The 18,681-nt window shown below is 39.2% G+C and overlaps 1 protein-coding gene across 1 annotated transcript in view; it reads right to left on the bottom strand.

The window, feature by feature from the left end:
* The window catches only part of IGF2R (insulin like growth factor 2 receptor), a gene marked incomplete in the record, with an annotated part of 598,770 nt that overhangs the window by 110,708 nt on the left and 469,381 nt on the right, over positions 1-18,681 (bottom strand). The window contains 3 exon segments of the mRNA XM_053711175.1: positions 8,936-9,085; positions 10,186-10,392; positions 12,099-12,361. Coding sequence (XP_053567150.1) covers positions 8,936-9,085; positions 10,186-10,392; positions 12,099-12,361 — 620 coding nt within the window.

Below are 18,681 nucleotides of genomic sequence, written 5' to 3'. Positions count from 1 at the left end.
CCGCTTCCCAATTGTCTATACCTGGGATATGAACCGCAGAAAATAGACAGGAGCTGGATTCCGCCCAAGCAAGTATACAAGATACTTCTTTCATAGCTTGAGGACTGTGAGTCCAACCCCGATGATTGGCATATGCCACAGTTGTGATATTGTCTGTCTGAAAACAAATGAACGGTTCTCTCTTCAATAGAGGCCAAACCTGAAGAGCCCTTAAATTGCACAGAGTTCCAAAATATTGATTGGTAATCTCGCCTCTTGAGATTTCCAAACCCCTTGTGCTGTCCGAGATCCCCAGACAGCTCCCCAACCTGAAAGACTTGCATCTGTTGTAATCACAGTCCAGGATGGACGAACAAAAGAGGCCCCTAGATCTATATGATGGTGATCTAACCACCAAGTCAGAGATAGTCGAACATTGGGATTTAAGGATATAAATTGTGATATCCTTGTATAATCCCTGCACCATTGGTTCAGCATACAAAGCTGGAGAGGTCTTATATGAAAACGAGCAAAGGGGATAGCGTCCGATGCTGCAGTCATGAGACCTAAAACTTCCATGCACATAGCTACTGAAGGGAATGATTGAGACTGAAGGTTCTGACAAGCTGAAACCAATTTTAATCATCTCTTATCTGTTAGAGACAGAGTCATGGACACTGAATCTATCTGGAAACCTAAAAAGGTGACCCTTGTATGAGGAATCAAAGAACTTTTTGGTAAATTGATCCTCCAACCATGTCTTCGAAAAAACAACACTAGTTGATTCGTGTGAGATTCTGCAGAATGTAAAGACTGAGCTAGTACCAAGATATCGTCCAAATAAGGAAACACCGCAATACCCCGTTCTCTGATTACAGAGATTGGAGCTGTCGCTAGGCCAAAAGGAAGAGCGACAAATTGGTAATGCTTGTCTAGAAAAAAGAATCTCAGAAACTGATAATGATCTGGATGAATCGGAATATGAAGATATGCATCCTGTAAGTCTATTGTGGACATATAATGCCCTTGCTGAACAAAAGGCAGAATAATCCTTATAGTCACCATTTTGAAAGTTGGCACTCTTACATAACGATTCAAAATTTTCAGATCCAGAACTGGCCTGAATGAATTTTCTTTATTTGCGAAAATGAATAGATTTGAATAAAACCCCAGACCCTGTTCCTGAAACAGAACTGGCATGATTACCCCTGAAAGCTCTAGGTCTGAAACACACCTCAGCAAAGCCTGAGCCTTTACTGGATTTTCTGGGATGAGTGAGAGAAAATATCTTCTCACAGGGACAATACTCTGAATCCATTGATTTTGGACAGATTTTGCCCAAATATCTTTGAAAAATCTTAATCTGCCCCCTACCAGCTGAGCTGGAATGAGGGCCGCACCTTCATGCAGACTTGGGGGCTGGCTTTGGTTTCTTAAACGGTTTGGATTTACTCCAACTTTAAGAAGGTTTCCAATTGGAACTAGATTCTTTGGGGGAAGGATTAGGTTTCTGTTCCTTATTTTGTCGAAAGGAACGAAAGCGGTTAGAAGCTTTAGATTTACGCTTAGGTCTTTTATCCTGAGGGAAAAAAACTCCCTTCCCCCAAGTGACAGTTGAAATAATCGAATCCAATTGAGAACCAAATAACTTATTACCTTGGAAAGAAAGAGATAGTAATCTAGACTTAGATACCATGTCAGCATACCAATATTTAAGCCACAAAGCTCTTCTAGCTAAAATAGCTAAAGACATAGATTCAAAATCAATTTTGATGATATCAAAAATGGCATCACAAATAAAATGATTAGCATGTTGAAGCAAGCGAACAATGCTAGACAAATCAGGATCCGTTTCCTGTTGCGCTAAACTTTCCAACCAAAAAGTTGATGCAGCTGCAACATCAGCCATAGAAATGGCAGGCCTGAGGAGATGACCAGAATATAAATAAGCTTTCCTTAGATAAGATTCAAGTTTCCTATCTAAAGGGTCTTTAAAAGAAGTACTATCTTCCATAGGAATAGTAGTACGTTTAGCAAGAGTAGAAATAGCCCCATCAACTTTGGGGATCTTTTACCAAAACTCCAATCTAACTGCTGGCAAAGGATATGATTTTTTAAACCTTGAAGAAGGAATAAAAGAAGTACCAGGCCTATTCCATTCCTTAGAAATAATATCAGAAATAGCATCAGGAACTGGAAAAACCTCTGGAGTAACCACAAGAGGTTTATATACAGAATTTAAACGTTTACTAGTTTTAATATCAAGAGGACTAGTTTCCTCAATATCCAATGTAATCAACACCTCTTAACAAGGAACGAATATACTCAATTTTAAATAAATAAGTAGATTTGTCAGTGTCAATATCTGAGGAAGGATCTTCTGAATCAGATAGATCCTCGTCAGATGAGGATAATTCAGTATGTTGTCGGTCATTAGAAATGTCATCAACTTTATGAGAAGTTTTAAAAGACCTTTTACGTTTATTAGAAGGCAGAATGGCAGACAAAGCCTTCTGAATCGCATCAGCAATAAAATCTTTTATATTCACAGGTATATCTTGTATATTAGATGTTGAAGGAACAACAGGCATAGTACTATTACTGATGGACACATTCTCTGCATGTAAAAGCTTATCATGACAACTATTACATACCACAGCTGGAGATATAATCTCCACAAATTTACAACAAATGCACTTAGCTTTGGTAGAACTGTTATCAGGCAGCAGGGTTCCAACAGTGGTTTCTGAGACAGGATCAGATTGAGACATCTTGCAAATGTAAAAGAAAAAACAACATATAAAGCAAAATTATCAATTTCCTTATATGGCAGTTTCAAGAATGGGGAAAAAATGCAAACAGCATAGCCCTCTAACATAGAAAAAAGGCAAGAGGCACATAGGAATGGGGTTTTAAATAATGAAATTATTTGGCGCCAAGTATGACGCACAACGTAACTGAAATTTTTTTGGCGCTAACAACATCCGGAAATGACACACTCGCATCATTGATGACACAACCTTGAGCAAGGAACTCGGCGTCAACTAAGACCCCAGAAATGACGAATTTGTGTCATCGGACGTAACTTCGTGGCAAAAAATTCTCGCTCCAAGAATGATGCAATAAACTTCGGCATTTTGCACCCTCGCAAGTCTAATTTTGCCCGCAAAATTTAAAGAGAAAACAGTCAATAGAAAAAAAGACTATAACCCAGGTAAGAAAAAATATTTTCCTAAATATGCTTTTCCCAAATATGAAACTGACAGTCTGCAAAAGGAAATATATATAAACCTGACTCATGGCAAATATAAGTACAATACATATATTTAGAACTTTATTTTAATACATAGAGTGCCAAACCATAGCTGAGAGTGTCTTAAGTAATGAAAACATACTTACCAAAAGACACCCATCCACATATAGCAGATAGCCAAACCAGTACTGAAACGGTTATCAGTAGAGGTAATGGAATATGAGAGTATATCGTCGATCTGAATAAGGGAAGTAGGAGATGAATCTCTACGACCGATAACAGAGAACCTATGAAATAGATCTCCTGTGAGGAAAACCATTGTATTCAATAGGTGATACTCCCTTCACATCCCTCTGACATTCGCTGTACTCTAAGAGGAATCGGGCTTCACAATGCTGAGAAGCGCATATCAACGTAGAATCTAAGCACAAACTTACTTCACCACCTCCACAGGAGGCAAAGTTTGTAAAACTGAATTGTGGGTGTGGTGAGGGGTGTATTTATAGGCATTTTGAGGTTTGGGAAACTTTGCCCCTCCTGGTAGGATTGTATATCCCATACGTCACTAGCTCATGGACTCTTGCCAATTACATGAAAGAAAAGGTGTTGTTAGAAACATAAAATACAGAACATAAAAGATACTTAATGGGACAGTGTACTGCACACTTTTTTCACCTTTAAAATGTCCCCTATTATCTATTTTACCTGCTGAAGTGTATTACATTATTTACACATAGCTACTTTACCTATGTTTGTTTATTTGAAATAGCTAATTTTTTGTTGAGGTCTCCACCAATGTTCCCTCTAAGGTGCGCGGCAGCGCGGGCGCGCACCTTCCCTCTCTGTGTAGCGCAGGCAGTACATAAGGCCGCGCAAAACACAGGAGGAATGTAGAAAGTTTTTTGTTTTTTTTTATTTCAGCACTGCTAGCCTCCAGGAAACGGCATGACAGAGGCACTCTTAAAAGAAAAGGTCCCTCCAGTGAAGCACAGCTTGATTTGTTTCCTGTGTGCTACACTGAGGGGGAGGACCTAAGCTGAATGACAGCTGTGTGTGTTAATCACACAGCGCTGTCAGAGAGCGGGAGAGAACAAACACGGAGGGCAGCAGGCAATAGGCACTTTCAGGGAAAGTTCAAAAGAATGTCAGTAGATGAAGTGCAGCCCTCCTCCTCCGTATAGCAGATACTGGAAGCAGCCAAGTAGGTGAGGGCTGGAGATCTTCCTCACATGCCGTAAGTTTCACAGTTGGCATGATGGTAGCTTTTGCCTGCGGGTAATTCTGTTTCCCATAATGACTGTAAAGCCCTCAAGTACCATAGAGATCTATACCAGGGCTGGCTTATCAATGGGACCAACAGGGTCCCACGGCCCAGGCGGCACTTGAAAGGGGGCGGCAGTTCAGTCAGTGACTATAATTATTATAGTCTGCCGACTGCCGCTCCTGCCTGCCTTCCCCCTCTGTTAGACTCAGAGGCATAAGTGTGATACACTGTCTGTGCACTATGTATATTCCCCTCTGTCGGGCGGCATAAGTGTTAAACGGTGTGTGAGTGTCACCAGGCCCGGACTGACCATGAAAGAATGAGGGCGGCTGCTGCATCTCATAGTAAATAGTTCTGCACTGTGTTTGTGTGGGACCGTGGGATGGAAGGGAGAGCAATGAGGACAGGCTAGGGGAAGTTGTTGAAGTAAGCAGCATGTGCACACAGTGCTCGTTACTTCCCTTAATTTTAAACACTAGCTGCAATTTACTTCCCTTCATTTTAAACACTAGCTGCAATTTACTTCCCTTCATTTTAAACACTAGCTGCAATTTACTTCCCTTCATTTTAAACACTAGCTGCAATTTACTTCCCTTCATTTTAAACACTAGCTGCAATTTACTTCCCTTCATTTTAAACACTAGCTGCAATTTACTTCCCTTCATTTTAAACACTAGCTGCAATTTACTTCCCTTCATTTTAAACACTAGCTGCAATTTACTTCCCTTCATTTTAAACACTAGCTGCAATTTACTTCCCTTCATTTTAAACACTAGCTGCAATTACTTTCAAAAGCTGTCCGCTCCTTCTCTCCCCCTTCTTCCTGCCCAAGCGCGGTTCTGAAATTCCTCACTTCCGTTGAGACAGCTCACTGCGTTCAGCCACAGGAGAAGAGACTCTGAGAGCAATGATATAGACGTAAGAGAGGCAGAGGTCAGCAGTAAATAAGGATTTTATTGTTAATGGAACAGTTTGTGTGTATGCTGCAGCTCCTTCACAGCAGGGTACAGCCTTTTAACCCCTTTGCTCCTAGAGCAGATGGGCTGCTTAATGTTTATATTCTCTGTTTAGGAGACTGTTTAAATGTGACATAACAGGGGGAAATCTTTCTATTATTTTGCTCTACTCTCCCTCTTATTTCTTCTTTCCTCATCACTCATCTCTCCTTCACTATCTCACCCTCTCCACTCTTATCTCTCCCCCTGTCTCTTGTCTCTCTGTGTCCCACTTTCCCCTTTCACTTTTTTTTAATCATATTTTTCCTCTTCCTCCATTATTTCAATATTTCTGTTTTTTAATGTGGAAGATAACTGTCACCAGTATAGCTTAAAGTAAAAATATGTTACTTTAAGTGAAGATACAGTGCCATTTAAACTTACAATTCAGAATTAAAATTAATACAATGAATTATTATACAGTAGCACACTACACATTCTAGCTCCTAAATTTTGCTAATTTTGAAGAAATGTGTTGTTTTATTTGTCTGAGCATATATGTATGTGTGTGATAGTCTGTGCATATATATAGATATGCGTGTGCATATGTGTGTGCAAGTCTGTGCATATGTGTGTGCAAGTCTGTGCATATGTGTGTGCAAGTCTGTGCATATGTGTGTGCAAGTCTGTGCATATGTGTGTGCAAGTCTGTGCATATGTGTGTGCAAGTCTGTGCATATGTGTGTGCAAGTCTGTGCATATGTGTGTGCAAGTCTGTGCATATGTGTGTGCAAGTCTGTGCATATGTGTGTGCAAGTCTGTGCATATGTGTGTGCAAGTCTGTGCATATGTGTGTGCAAGTCTGTGCATATGTGTGTGCAAGTCTGTGCATATGTGTGTGCAAGTCTGTGCATATGTGTGTGCAAGTCTGTGCATATGTGTGTGCAAGTCTGTGCATATGTGTGTGCAAGTCTGTGCATATGTGTGTGCAAGTCTGTGCATATGTGTGTGCAAGTCTGTGCATATGTGTGTGCAAGTCTGTGCATATGTGTGTGCAAGTCTGTGCATATGTGTGTGCAAGTCTGTGCATATGTGTGTGCAAGTCTGTGCATATGTGTGTGCAAGTCTGTGCATATGTGTGTGCAAGTCTGTGCATATGTGTGTGCAAGTCTGTGCATATGTGTGTGCAAGTCTGTGCATATGTGTGTGCAAGTCTGTGCATATGTGTGTGCAAGTCTGTGCATATGTGTGTGCAAGTCTGTGCATATGTGTGTGCAAGTCTGTGCATATGTGTGTGCAAGTCTGTGCATATGTGTGTGCAAGTCTGTGCATATGTGTGTGCAAGTCTGTGCATATGTGTGTGCAAGTCTGTGCATATGTGTGTGCAAGTCTGTGCATATGTGTGTGCAAGTCTGTGCATATGTGTGTGCAAGTCTGTGCATATGTGTGTGCAAGTCTGTGCATATGTGTGTGCAAGTCTGTGCATATGTGTGTGCAAGTCTGTGCATATGTGTGTGCAAGTCTGTGCATGTGTGTGTAAGTCTGTGCATATGTGTGTGTAAGTCTGTGCATATGTGTGTGTAAGTCTGTGCATATGTGTGTGTAAGTCTGTGCATATGTGTGTGTAAGTCTGTGTATGTGTAAGTCTGTGCATGTGTGTGTGTAAGTCTGTGCGTGTGTGTGTGCATATGTGTGTGTGTGTGTAAGTCTGTGCATGTGTGTGTGTAAGTCTGTGCGTGTGTGTGTGCATATGTGTGTGTGTGTGTAAGTCTGTGCATATGTGTGTGTGTGTGTGAAAGTCTGTGCATATATATATATATATATATATATATATATATATATATGTACGTGTGTGCATATGTGTGTGAATGTAATATATATGTGTGGGTGTGTGTGCAAGTCTGTGCATGTGTGTGTGTGTAAGTCTGTGCATGTGTGTGTGTGTAAGTCTGTGCGTGTGTAAGTCTGTGTATATGTGTGTGTAAGTCTGTGCGTGTGTGTGTGCAAGTCTGTGCATATGTGTGTGTAAGTCTGTGCATATGTGTGTGTGTGAAAGTCTGTGCATATATATATATATATGTACGTGTGTGCATATGTGTGTGAATGTAATATATATGTGTGGGTGTGTGTGTGTGTAAGTCTGTGCATATATATGTGTTTAAAGGGACACTCTAGTCAAAATTAAACTTTTATGATTCAGATAGGGCATGCAATTTTAAACAACTTTCCAATTGACTTTTATCATTAAATTTGCTTTGTTCCCTTGCTGGTATTTTTGAAAAGCTAAGCCTAGCTAGGCTCAAACTGATTTTAAACCGTTGAAAACCGCCTCTTAGCTCAGAGCATTTTGAAAATGTTTCACAGTTAGACAGAACTAATTCATGTGTGTCATATAGATAACATTGTGCTCACTCCTGTGTCTGTCAAAAGCACTGAGATAAGGGGCAGTCTGCAGAGGCTTAGATACAAGGTAATCACAGAGGTAGAGATTGGTAGAAGTGTATGTGTGTGGGGGGGGGGGCATAGCGCGGGGGGGGGGGGGGGGGGGGGCTTCGCTTCGTCGGGGGGGGGGGGGGGGGGGAAGGGGTCATTTTGACCTTGGACCCAGGCAGCACAATGTCTTGAGCCAGCCCTGATCTATACAATAGTTGAATTACAGGTCATATTCCTGGCTTCTACAATTTAAAGCAGCCTTTGTTATCCACTCTATTTACTAATAAATAATACTAATAGCCCAGTGCAGCAAAGACAAAGAGTTCATCTTACTATTCTTCTGTGTTAACATGTTAGCCTTTATCACCATACTCCCATTCTAAGAGCATGGCTGTCAGTCAAACTTATAACATGCAGATCACTATTTAACCCCTTGGCTACCAGAGAGGATTGCAGTGTATTCCTATACAATGCACTGTAGCCCTTTTTGGCAGGCATGGGGTTAAATTATGCCCACAAGCTGGTCTAGGCATCTCAGGAGATTATGCAGGAGACTGAGGCTTGTCTGTGTCACAAACCAGTTTTTATATACAGTTTGAGCAATAATGTCTGTAGTACTGTGTAATGCTATTGCTGCTTTCACATGAGGATCTATTTAAGCAGTGTTGCTTAGCTATATGTGTGTCTGTATATGTATGCGTGTGTGTATGTATATATATATATATATATATATATATATATATATATATTTATATATATACTCAATGCCGCACACAAGCCCTATCAAACCCGCACATAGAAAAAAATAATTGCACACACAGAAAAAAAATTAGAGGGAACATTGGTCTCCACCTATATGGAAAAAAATCCAGTACTGAAGTAATGGCTACAAAAAAACTATGTAAACCATAGACAACTAAACAGATCAACCTCCCAGTGTGGTTGGGAGAGAGACAAGTCCTTTTAAAAACATGTTCCTAATTAGCTTTAATTACAATGCTATTTGCTTGAGTACACTATCCCTTTAATATACATTATTCCTCCAAGTGTTTGTACTGTGGTTAGAATTACCAGATCAGTTCCCATCCTGCAATGGAAGATGATCAGAGAGGAGTAATTTAGCTTTGTGTCCATTGCACATGGGGTTGGGCTGTCCATTGTGATATTCACTTTTTCAGTGGCCTTGTTTATCTGGGGAGAGCTGTATGCATGTCCAATATTCTATGAATAGAAAAAGAAAAGAAAACACTTCATTAGGTCTGTGTAAATCCCCTTTGGAACAATTAGTTTGATTTAGTGACAAGCAAGAAATGATTGCATAGCGCATCTGCACATCCTCAAACATGAAACCAAAACTCAGTGTCTAACTGCTGTGGAGGATTCTGGGTAATGATATGCAAATTAGCTCAACAATGCATTGACTTTTAAATATCTGTTTTGCTTTACAAAAACTGAAAAGGGATATTAGATTCTTAGAATTGGTTGAACTTAGATCTTTTCTTCCTATCCATTTCATGTAAGATTTCACTGAGCAATAAGAACAAAATTGATTATAACTAATGGCTGCATATATAGCACACTATTGTCAGCCTCAACCGAGAATGGAATCACCATGCACTAGTTAAAGCAAGCTATAGAGAATCAGAAAGAGCAGCATTTAAACAGGGACATTGGAAGTCATCCAAAGAACACTGGCAAGAAGTACCTCTCAGCCAATCAGCCTTAGTAGTAAGTACCTATCAACCAATCAGCATTAGTAGGAAATACCTCTCAGCCAATCAGCCTTAGTAGTAAGTACCTATCAACCAATCAGCATTAGTAGGAAATACCTCTCAACCAATCAGCATTAGTAGTAAGTACCTATCAACCAATCAGCATTAGTAGTAAGTACCTATCAACCAATCAGCATTAGTAGGAAATACCTCTCAATCAATCAGCATTAGTAAAAAGTACCAATCAGTCAACAGGCATTAACAGAAAGTACACAGCATATACTTTTGTATTAGTTTAAATTAAAACCGCTTTTTCATCACATTTCCAGGCAAAACAAACTAACAAATTTGACATGTTTAAATAGTGCTCTTTCATGTGACTGATATAAAACATTTGAATATAATGTCCATTTAAGCAACTATTCAATTTTAATAATATGGTATAACTTCAAATGCAGATACTGAATTACTGCTGGTTCATATTAGCCAAAATATGTTCATAATATTTTCTATGTAATTATTAATGCACATGCAGACATTGGTTAAAATTACTCTAAAATAGATTTTTTTTTGTGTTTTTAAAAACAAAACAAAAAAACAACAACTTACAATTGGCTGTCCATTATCAGGTACCACACATGCTGCTGCCCCAGGAGGGCAGTTAGCATCCTTAACAGGATTCAATGGTTGGCAAATATTGATGTAATAATCTGACTGATCATCTTGGTCATTAGCTAGTGCTTCATAATAGCCGGTATGCTTGATGAGAGGACTCAAGTCAATTAGGTTTGTGCCATTCCACACAGAACACTTTATCTGTCAAACAAACAATGCGACAAGATTATCTGGCTGCAGAAAGTAAACACGGGGATTAGAAAATGCAACAAGTATAAATAGATTCAGCCATTATCACAAACTACTTTATATGGAAATTAAAACATTAAAAGAAAATCGGGCACACCTTTATTCTTCAACCACCTCCAGTGGAGGCAAAGAAAAGACTGAGGTATGTGTGAGGGGTAATATAGAGCTTTTGGGGTTTGGAAATATTTGCCTCCTCCAAGTGGTAGGGAAAGTAATTCCCATGAGTAATGGATCAGGGACTCTTTCCATCTGTATGAAAGAATATGTGCCCAATCAGTTTTTACTTATTAAACTGTCAGTGTGGTTTAGCCAATCATATGCTGCACTGCCCTGAGTAAAATTTGTACTTTCCTCATGTTCCCTAGTTGGACCAAAAAGCAAATTCTGCTACCTATTTTTTTCTCTCAAAATTTTGCAAATCAAATAGCTAGTATAGGTAATTTGTACAGCATTTTGAAGAAAATCTAAGTCGCTGAATTTGCTTTTTGGTCCATCTAGGGAGCATGAGGCCCCCAAATGTATTTATTTCTTATTAATATTATGATCTTTATTTATTTTTTTTACATAAAAGCAAGAGGTATTTAAATTTAATTTATATAAAGGCATCAAGTGAAATGCCCCACAAAGACATTTATATGAGTAACAGCATCATTCTAAATAAAACAAACCAGTATTTTTAAGGAGAATGATTATTATAATGCATCAAAATATCATAGGGTGCATCATACCTCAAAACTCAATAATAAAAACAATTCTCAGCACACCAATATCATCTAAAACTATCAAATTTATTAAATAACATGGACCAAAAAAAAAATGAAAACTATTCCCAAAGCTCTCCTCATTCATACCACACATTCATATAAAAAAATAAAGAAAACGCAAAAGCAAAAAACAAAAAACTAAAAAAGTCTCCGTAGGCGTCCCAAGGGACAGCCATTTGTTGTCACCTCAATAAGATATGAGATGAATATAAAGAAAATAATCAGTAAACCAATGCATCCAGGTTCGGTTAAAGGGACACTAAACCTGCATTTTTTAAGCAAATTTCTAATTTACTCCTATTATCAATTTTTCTTTGTTGTCTTGCTATTTTTATTTAAAAAGCAGGAATGTAAAGCTTAGGAGCCGACCCATGTTATGTTCAGAACCCTGGAAAGTGTTTGCTTATTGGGGGCTACATTTAGCCACAAAAAAAACAAGCGTAACCGAGGTTCTCAACCAAAAATGAGTAGGCTCTTAAGCTTTACATTCCTGCTTTTTAGGAGTAAATCAGAAAGTTGCTTAAAATTGCATGCTCTATCTAAAAAATGTGGGTTTAGTATCCCTTTAAGCTGTATCCAATTGTTATCCCAACAGTAGAATGATGGTATCACTGGTAAGATACACTGTCCACAACAGATCATAAGCAGAACCAGCCATTCTTAGTGTGTAGATATTTCAAATCAATAAAAATATATCTTGAGCATTGTTACAGTGTTATCAAAAGCCCCCATATACGTACTAGGGAACAAGTATTTGGACACAGACCAGAAATAATAAATGTATGGCCCTTTAAGATATACACTTGTCTGCTGCATTGTGTTAATCCTCTTCTGCTGAACCACTTAGAATTTACATTTATATTATGTCAGAAAAAGTTTGAAAGTTTTACATACCTTCTGCTCACACACCAGGGAAGTATGCCAAGAAAAGTACCAAGTACATGTCTGGTCATCAAACGACACAAGAGCAGGGTGACTGCCTGTTGCAGAATCCATACCACATACAAAGTTGAAAACACTCTTGTGCTTCAGACTGGCGTTGCTTGCGCATTGATCTCCTTCATCATAAACCAGACGCAAAACTTGATCGACATATGTTATCCTATTCTGAGGCTTTCCAGCCATTATATGCTTGCCATCCTCTGTGATACACACACCTATAAAAAAGTGCAAATGTACTGCATTTATAGAAGAACTATGCGCAGGGTATTGTGGGGAATGTAGGGCCCGCGCAGGGTATTGTGGGGAATGTAGGGCCCGCGCAGTGTATTGTGGGGAATGTAGGGCCCGCGCAGGGTATTGTGGGGAATGTAGGGCCCGCTACTACATTCCCCTTAATACTGCGGTTTCTCCTTAAGGCCAGGAATGTCTGTCTTGCACAGTCTCTAATGCGCATGACTGCGTTAGAAAAACATACCTGGCCTTTTATAATATAGGATAAGAGAATAGTTAGAATAAATCTGTCAGCCATCTAGCTTCATACTAAGGCCCTAGTTCTCAAAAACCCCACCGGCATGGAAAGAGGTTACCAGCATATTTTACTAAGCATTACATTGTAAGGTATGTGTCTGTGCTTCACATAAAGTACATTAGTGAGCTCCCCTTGATGGGCCACTAGAGTCAAATTAAAGTTTTATGATTCAGATAAAGCATAACATTTAATAAAAAAAAAATAAACCCCCCCCCCCACCCCACCCACAATTTTCCAGTATACTTCCATTATCAAAATGAGCAAATTATTTTTACGTGCACACTTTAAGACACCAGCTCTTACTGAGCAGGTACAAAAGTGCACAGTGTATACATACATGTGTTTTGTGATTGGCTGATGGCTGTCACATGATACAGCGGAAGAGAAAATTGGATCAATTGGATCACTAGAGCTTTAAATCCCTCCCCTCCCATGATCCTCAGTCATACATATAGACAAGTAGATGAGGGCGGGGGGAGCAAGAAAAAGTGGGGCAAAGAAGTGCAAAACAAGTACTACCGCCACCTGAAGAAAAAGAAAGAGAGGGGCTCATGAAAGAGAGGCAAGGATAAATGTTATTTCCTGCCATCAGTATCATGAGAGTCAACGGGCAATCCCATGTGGGAATCAATAGTCAAGGTGTGGAGTCCACAAGCCAACTGTAAATAGGGGGGCAAAAATAGTGTATACAGGATGTCACTATTTAGGAATTATGGCCCGCAGAACTTTCCTGCCAAACACAGCATACACATCAAAATGATAAAACATAGAAAAAGTGTGCAAAGAAGACCAAGTAGCTGCCTTACAAATCTGATCAACAGAAGCCTTATTAGGAAAGGCTTCTAAAGTAGCAACTGTTCAAGTGGAATGAGCAGTAATGGGCTCAGGGGGAGATTTCCCTTCAACCAAATAAACCTTGTGAATTAAAGTGAAGGTAAACTTTGATGAATGAAAGCCCGTTTTTTAAAAATACTATTAAAAACAGGGGCACTTTAATTCATCAAAGTTTACAAATCAGCCGTTTTGATTAAAAACGTACATTTTTTTTCTTTTTCTTTTCACAGCCAGAGCAGCTTCCCCCTCCTGGAAATCCTCTCTTCACACTCAGCAATGACTAATCCGGCTTCCTCCAATCACAGCATGGCCTCAGGCAAGCAATGACTACCCTGGGGGGAAAGCAGTGATTGGAGGAAGCCGGATTAGTCATTGCTGACGTGTGAAGAGAGGATTTCCAGGAGGTGGAAGCTGCTCTGGCTGTAAAAAAGAAAAAAGGTAAGTTTTTAATTAGAACGGCTGCTTTGTAAACTTTGATGAATTTAAGTGCCCCTGTTTTTAATAGTATTTTTTTAGTTGTAAACATTTTTTTATTGTCAAAGAAGTCTCAACATTTGCCAAACAAGACATTTGCAACAAATAGTTAGGTTACATCACATAATTGAGCAATACATATTAGCCGCCCACCACATAACAGACATGGCATGGTGGTACTGTATACAATATTGTTGCTAAAAGACAATACATATTGGCCTTCTGGCTTTTTATGATAAGCATGAAAAGACCTCCCCAACAATCAACCGCATTTATAATATAAAGGAGAAGAGACGTAGTGATAAAAGGACCTCTGGAGAAGAGGAGAAGAGAAGAGAGAGAGAGGAGGAAAAGAAGTTTGAGCACCTGTGGGGTAGTTTTCTTAGAGAGTCTGGTATTTTATAATAATAGGGATCTCCTGGTTTGCATTCTGACTGAATCTTCCCATACTGTCCACTCCTCCCATATCTGCAGGAATTCCTGCCTTTTATCTAATAAATTAGATGCTATGCTTTCCATCTGGTGATAGAATCTGATTTTATTTAATATGATATCATAGTGGGGTACAGTTGTTTTCCAATATTTCGCTATTACCGTTCTAGCAGCCGTACATATAATATTCACTAGTTTTAAGGAGTGTTTGTGTAATCCTGGAATAGGAGCATGTAAGAGAGCCTGCTCCATATTCAGTGTAATCTGCCTATTAAAAATCTTACTCAATAAATCTGAAGTCGCCTCCCAAATTTTAGCACTTTCAGGACACTCCCACCACATATGGGTATATGTGCCCTCTGATGGGCAACCTCGGTAGCACCTAGGTATACCTTCTAGTTCTGTTACCGATTGAAGATGATGTAGTCTACCCGGGTAATTGTACCATCTGTATGTTACCTTAATATAGTTCTCCTTTAAGTTTGCGCTAATGGAGCAGGCTAAACCTTTTTGGATTATGCTTGCCCATTCTGTTAAGTCCCAAGAAAGGTTAGCTTCTTTTTCCCATTTTTTAATGTAGTAAGGTTTCTCTGACCTTTGTTTAGTGAATAGAAACTGATATAGTCTAGATATAGTACCTCTAGTCCTAGTGGTTGAACTGCAGAGTTTCTCATATAATGTAGTGCCGCTTGAAACTCGCGATCTATTTGCTTCTTCTATCTTAGCTCTTAATTGGAAGTAGTGAAACCAGGAATGTGGTGTAGAGGGTGGAAGAGAGTTATATTGTTGGAACGAGATCGTCTCAGAGTTACAGGATGTGTCAGCTATCCTATATAGGCCTTTGTTAGCCCAAATCGTGCTAACTTTATCTTTGTTGTTATGTTTGTCTAGAGGTAGGGATAATGGCGTGAGAGGTGAACCCACGGGAATTAATTTATACTTATTTTGTGATCTATCCCAGATCCCTAACGTATGCGCAATTGAAATAAATCTTTTCCATGAGTCTGGTCTGTCTTTTTTTGAGGTCCAGAAAATCTGATAAACCGGGTATAAATTTAACATGTCACTCTCTATCTGAACCCATGCTAAGTCGCTCTTAGAGTTGTGTAGGAGTGCTGTTTGGGCTAGTCTAGCGGCCTTAAAATAAATTTGTAAGTCAGGGACTCCCAATCCTCCTTCAGTTTTAGGCAGCAATAAAGTCCTCCTATTTATTCTAGCTTTTTTATTAGCCCATATAAACTCCAACATCTGTTTTTGGACTTTCTCAAGATCCTTTGAGGGGATATCTATAGGCAGAGATCTAAAGTGATATAATAATTTTGGGAGTATCACCATTTTACTAACTACCATCTTACCATAGAATGAAATTTTATATGTGCTCCATATCTTCATTTCTTTATGTAGGTATTTGTATAAAGGGGGGTAGTTGAGTTTGTATAAGTCATCAAGGTTATAAGGGATTAAGACTCCTAAATATTTAATTGCATTGGGGGCCCATTTGAAATCGAAGTTTATCTCCAATAACTTTTTAGTGTGGGGAGGGAGGTGCACCTCTATGGCTTCACATTTGTCATTATTAATTTTGTACCCAGACAAATTGCCAAAGTTAGATAGGAGGTCGTATAGGATTGGGAGGGATAGCAGGGGTTTACTTATTGTTAATATGATGTCATCTGCAAACAACGAGAGTTTGTGTTCTGTTTTGCCTACCATTATTCCAGCTATATTGCTCTGGTTTCTGATGCTAAAGGCTCAATGCATATGTCTGGTGCCATTATGAATATGTATTCTTTTAGATTGGTATCCTGCTATCCTAAGATACGCCGTTGGACTGGTGTATATGGCTTGAATTGCTTTAACAAAGGAGCCCGATATGCCGAACTGCGAAAGAGTCTCAAGCATATAGTCCCAATGGATCCTATCAAAGGCCTTCTCTGCATCTAAAGAGAGGAACAGAGAAGGCACTTTTTCGTTTGTTGCAAAACTGATAAGATCAATAACCTTCCGCACATTGTCAGGAGCCTCCCTCCCCATAATGAATCCCACTTGGTCATTTACTATTAGTTTGGGTATATGTGAGTTTAGTCTCGTGGCCATAATTTTAGTAAGGAGTTTGAGGTCTAAGTTTATGAGTGATATTGGTCTATAGTTTTTACAATGGAACTTGTCTTTCCCTGGTTAAGGAACCACGCAAATTCTAGCCGTTAATAAATCATTTGGGATTGTGCCTCCCTGCATTATATAGTTAAACATCTCCGCTAAGTGGGGGACAAGATCCATCGAGAATTTTTTGTAGAAGCTACCTGAATATCCATCAGGCCCAGGAGCTTTGTTGCTTTTAAGTTGTTTGATAGCTATAAGAATTTCTTGGGTTGTAATGGGAGCATTCAACTGATCTAATGCTGTTGAATCAAGGGTGGGTAAATGGCATTCTTTTAAAAACTCCCGTATTTTATTACTTCTAGATTCTGTATGGCACTTTGGTAATTGGTATAGAGACTGGTAAAAGTCCGCAAAGGAGTTGGCGATGCGCTGGGGATCATTAGTTATGGAGCCTGATTTAGTCTGTATCTGAGGAATGGAATACGCCCTAGTAATATTTCTAATTTTTCTGGCAAGCATTCGGTCAGGTTTATTTGCATATATAAAATACTGAGCATCAACCATCCTCAGATTTGCTATTGCTTCTTCATCAAGTAATTTATTTAATTCTGCCTTTTTGGATGCAATTAATTTAATTAAGTTGGGGTTTCTATCCGCTATTACTTGTGTATTGAGCTTCTCGAGCTCTTGTTTTCTCTCTATAATTATTTGTTTTTTCTGCTTATTTAGGTTAGCTTTCTCATGAATTAATACACCTCTAAGGAAGGCCTTGAATGCACCCCAAATATACAGAGGGTTCGGGGTTGAATTTTTGTTATCTGTCCAAAAGTGACTAATTTGTTGGGTGAGTTTTTGACATATAATTTCATTCCTTAATAGTGAGGGGTCCAGGGACCAAGATCTGTCTCTAGAGGGGTCGAACAGGCCTTTAATTGACATTTCCACAATAGAGTGGTCGGACCAGCTAGTTTGCGCTATATTTGCATTGGTTATTAGTGGACATAGGATCTGACTGGCAAAAATATAATCAATTCTGGAAAAAGAATTGTGGGCTGCAGAATAGTATGTGTAGTTCCTAACCCCTAGATTACGGATTCTCCAAGTATCTAACAAGTTGTGATCTAGGATAAAGTCACTTAATATTTTTTTTGAAGATAGTCCAGTGGTAGGGGATCTGTCCAATCTGCCATTTAGAGTGAGATTAAAGTCCCCCCCAATAATAATTTTGTGTTTTTTCCATGAGGTTAAGAGTTTACTGATTTTAGCTAGGAAATGACCCTGGTTATCGTTCGGGGCATATATATTTCCCAATACTATTGAGTTCCCATGAATTTTCCCCCTAAGTATTATAAATCTACCCTCAGGATCTTTTAATAGTATTTTTAAAAAAACGGGCTTTCATTCACCAAAGTCTACCTTCACTTTAAGGCTTTAAGCCAAACTGCTAAACAGTTGTAGGCTTAGAAAAATGACTGAGGATCAAGTGGGAGAGATGTAACCCCTTAATTACTGGGACTTTCAGAGAAAAACTTGCCCAAAATACCAGAGAATTTAAACAGAAGTAGATCCTTGTTTTTTTGACCTGTCAAAACTATATATATTTTTAAAGTAGACAACCCAAGGTATTGATCTAAGCCCATTTTGGTATATTTCATGCCACCAAGCTAGAGCACACAGAATGAACAGGGAAGGAGAACAGGGAAGGAGAACAAGGCAGGAGGACCCAAACAAAAGGCACCACCGCTTGAAGAACCTTTCTCCCAAAAGAGGCCTCAGTGAAGGCAAAAGTATAAAATTTATAGACACAAGAGGGGAAGGAGGCGTAGCTACAGGTGAATCAACCAGGATAGTCCTCCAAACACCGGGCTGAAAGCCCCGGGGCTGCAAACACTCAGCGTTGTAGCGATGAAGTTTGTAAAGAAACCAAAAGCGAACGGAAAGTTGCAGGCACAGGAAGTGGGGCCAAGCAACCCCAGAATATACGGCAGAAGAATAGGCAGCACTCTTGGTATTGCGAAAAAAAAATGGATGTTTAATACGGCAAGCTTACATCAATACATAAACACACACAGGTAATGGAGGTGAAAAAGGGCCGTGTCCTTACTCGTTTCATGCCGTGCGTGACTAAGTGCCGCACTTAAACATACATTTATTTCGCAATAC

Source organism: Bombina bombina, chromosome 4 (assembly GCF_027579735.1).
Source record: "Bombina bombina isolate aBomBom1 chromosome 4, aBomBom1.pri, whole genome shotgun sequence".
Classification (NCBI taxonomy): Eukaryota; Metazoa; Chordata; class Amphibia; order Anura; family Bombinatoridae; genus Bombina; species Bombina bombina.
The sequence above is the reverse complement of the archived record's forward strand: the minus strand, read 5'-3'. Positions and strand labels throughout refer to the sequence as shown.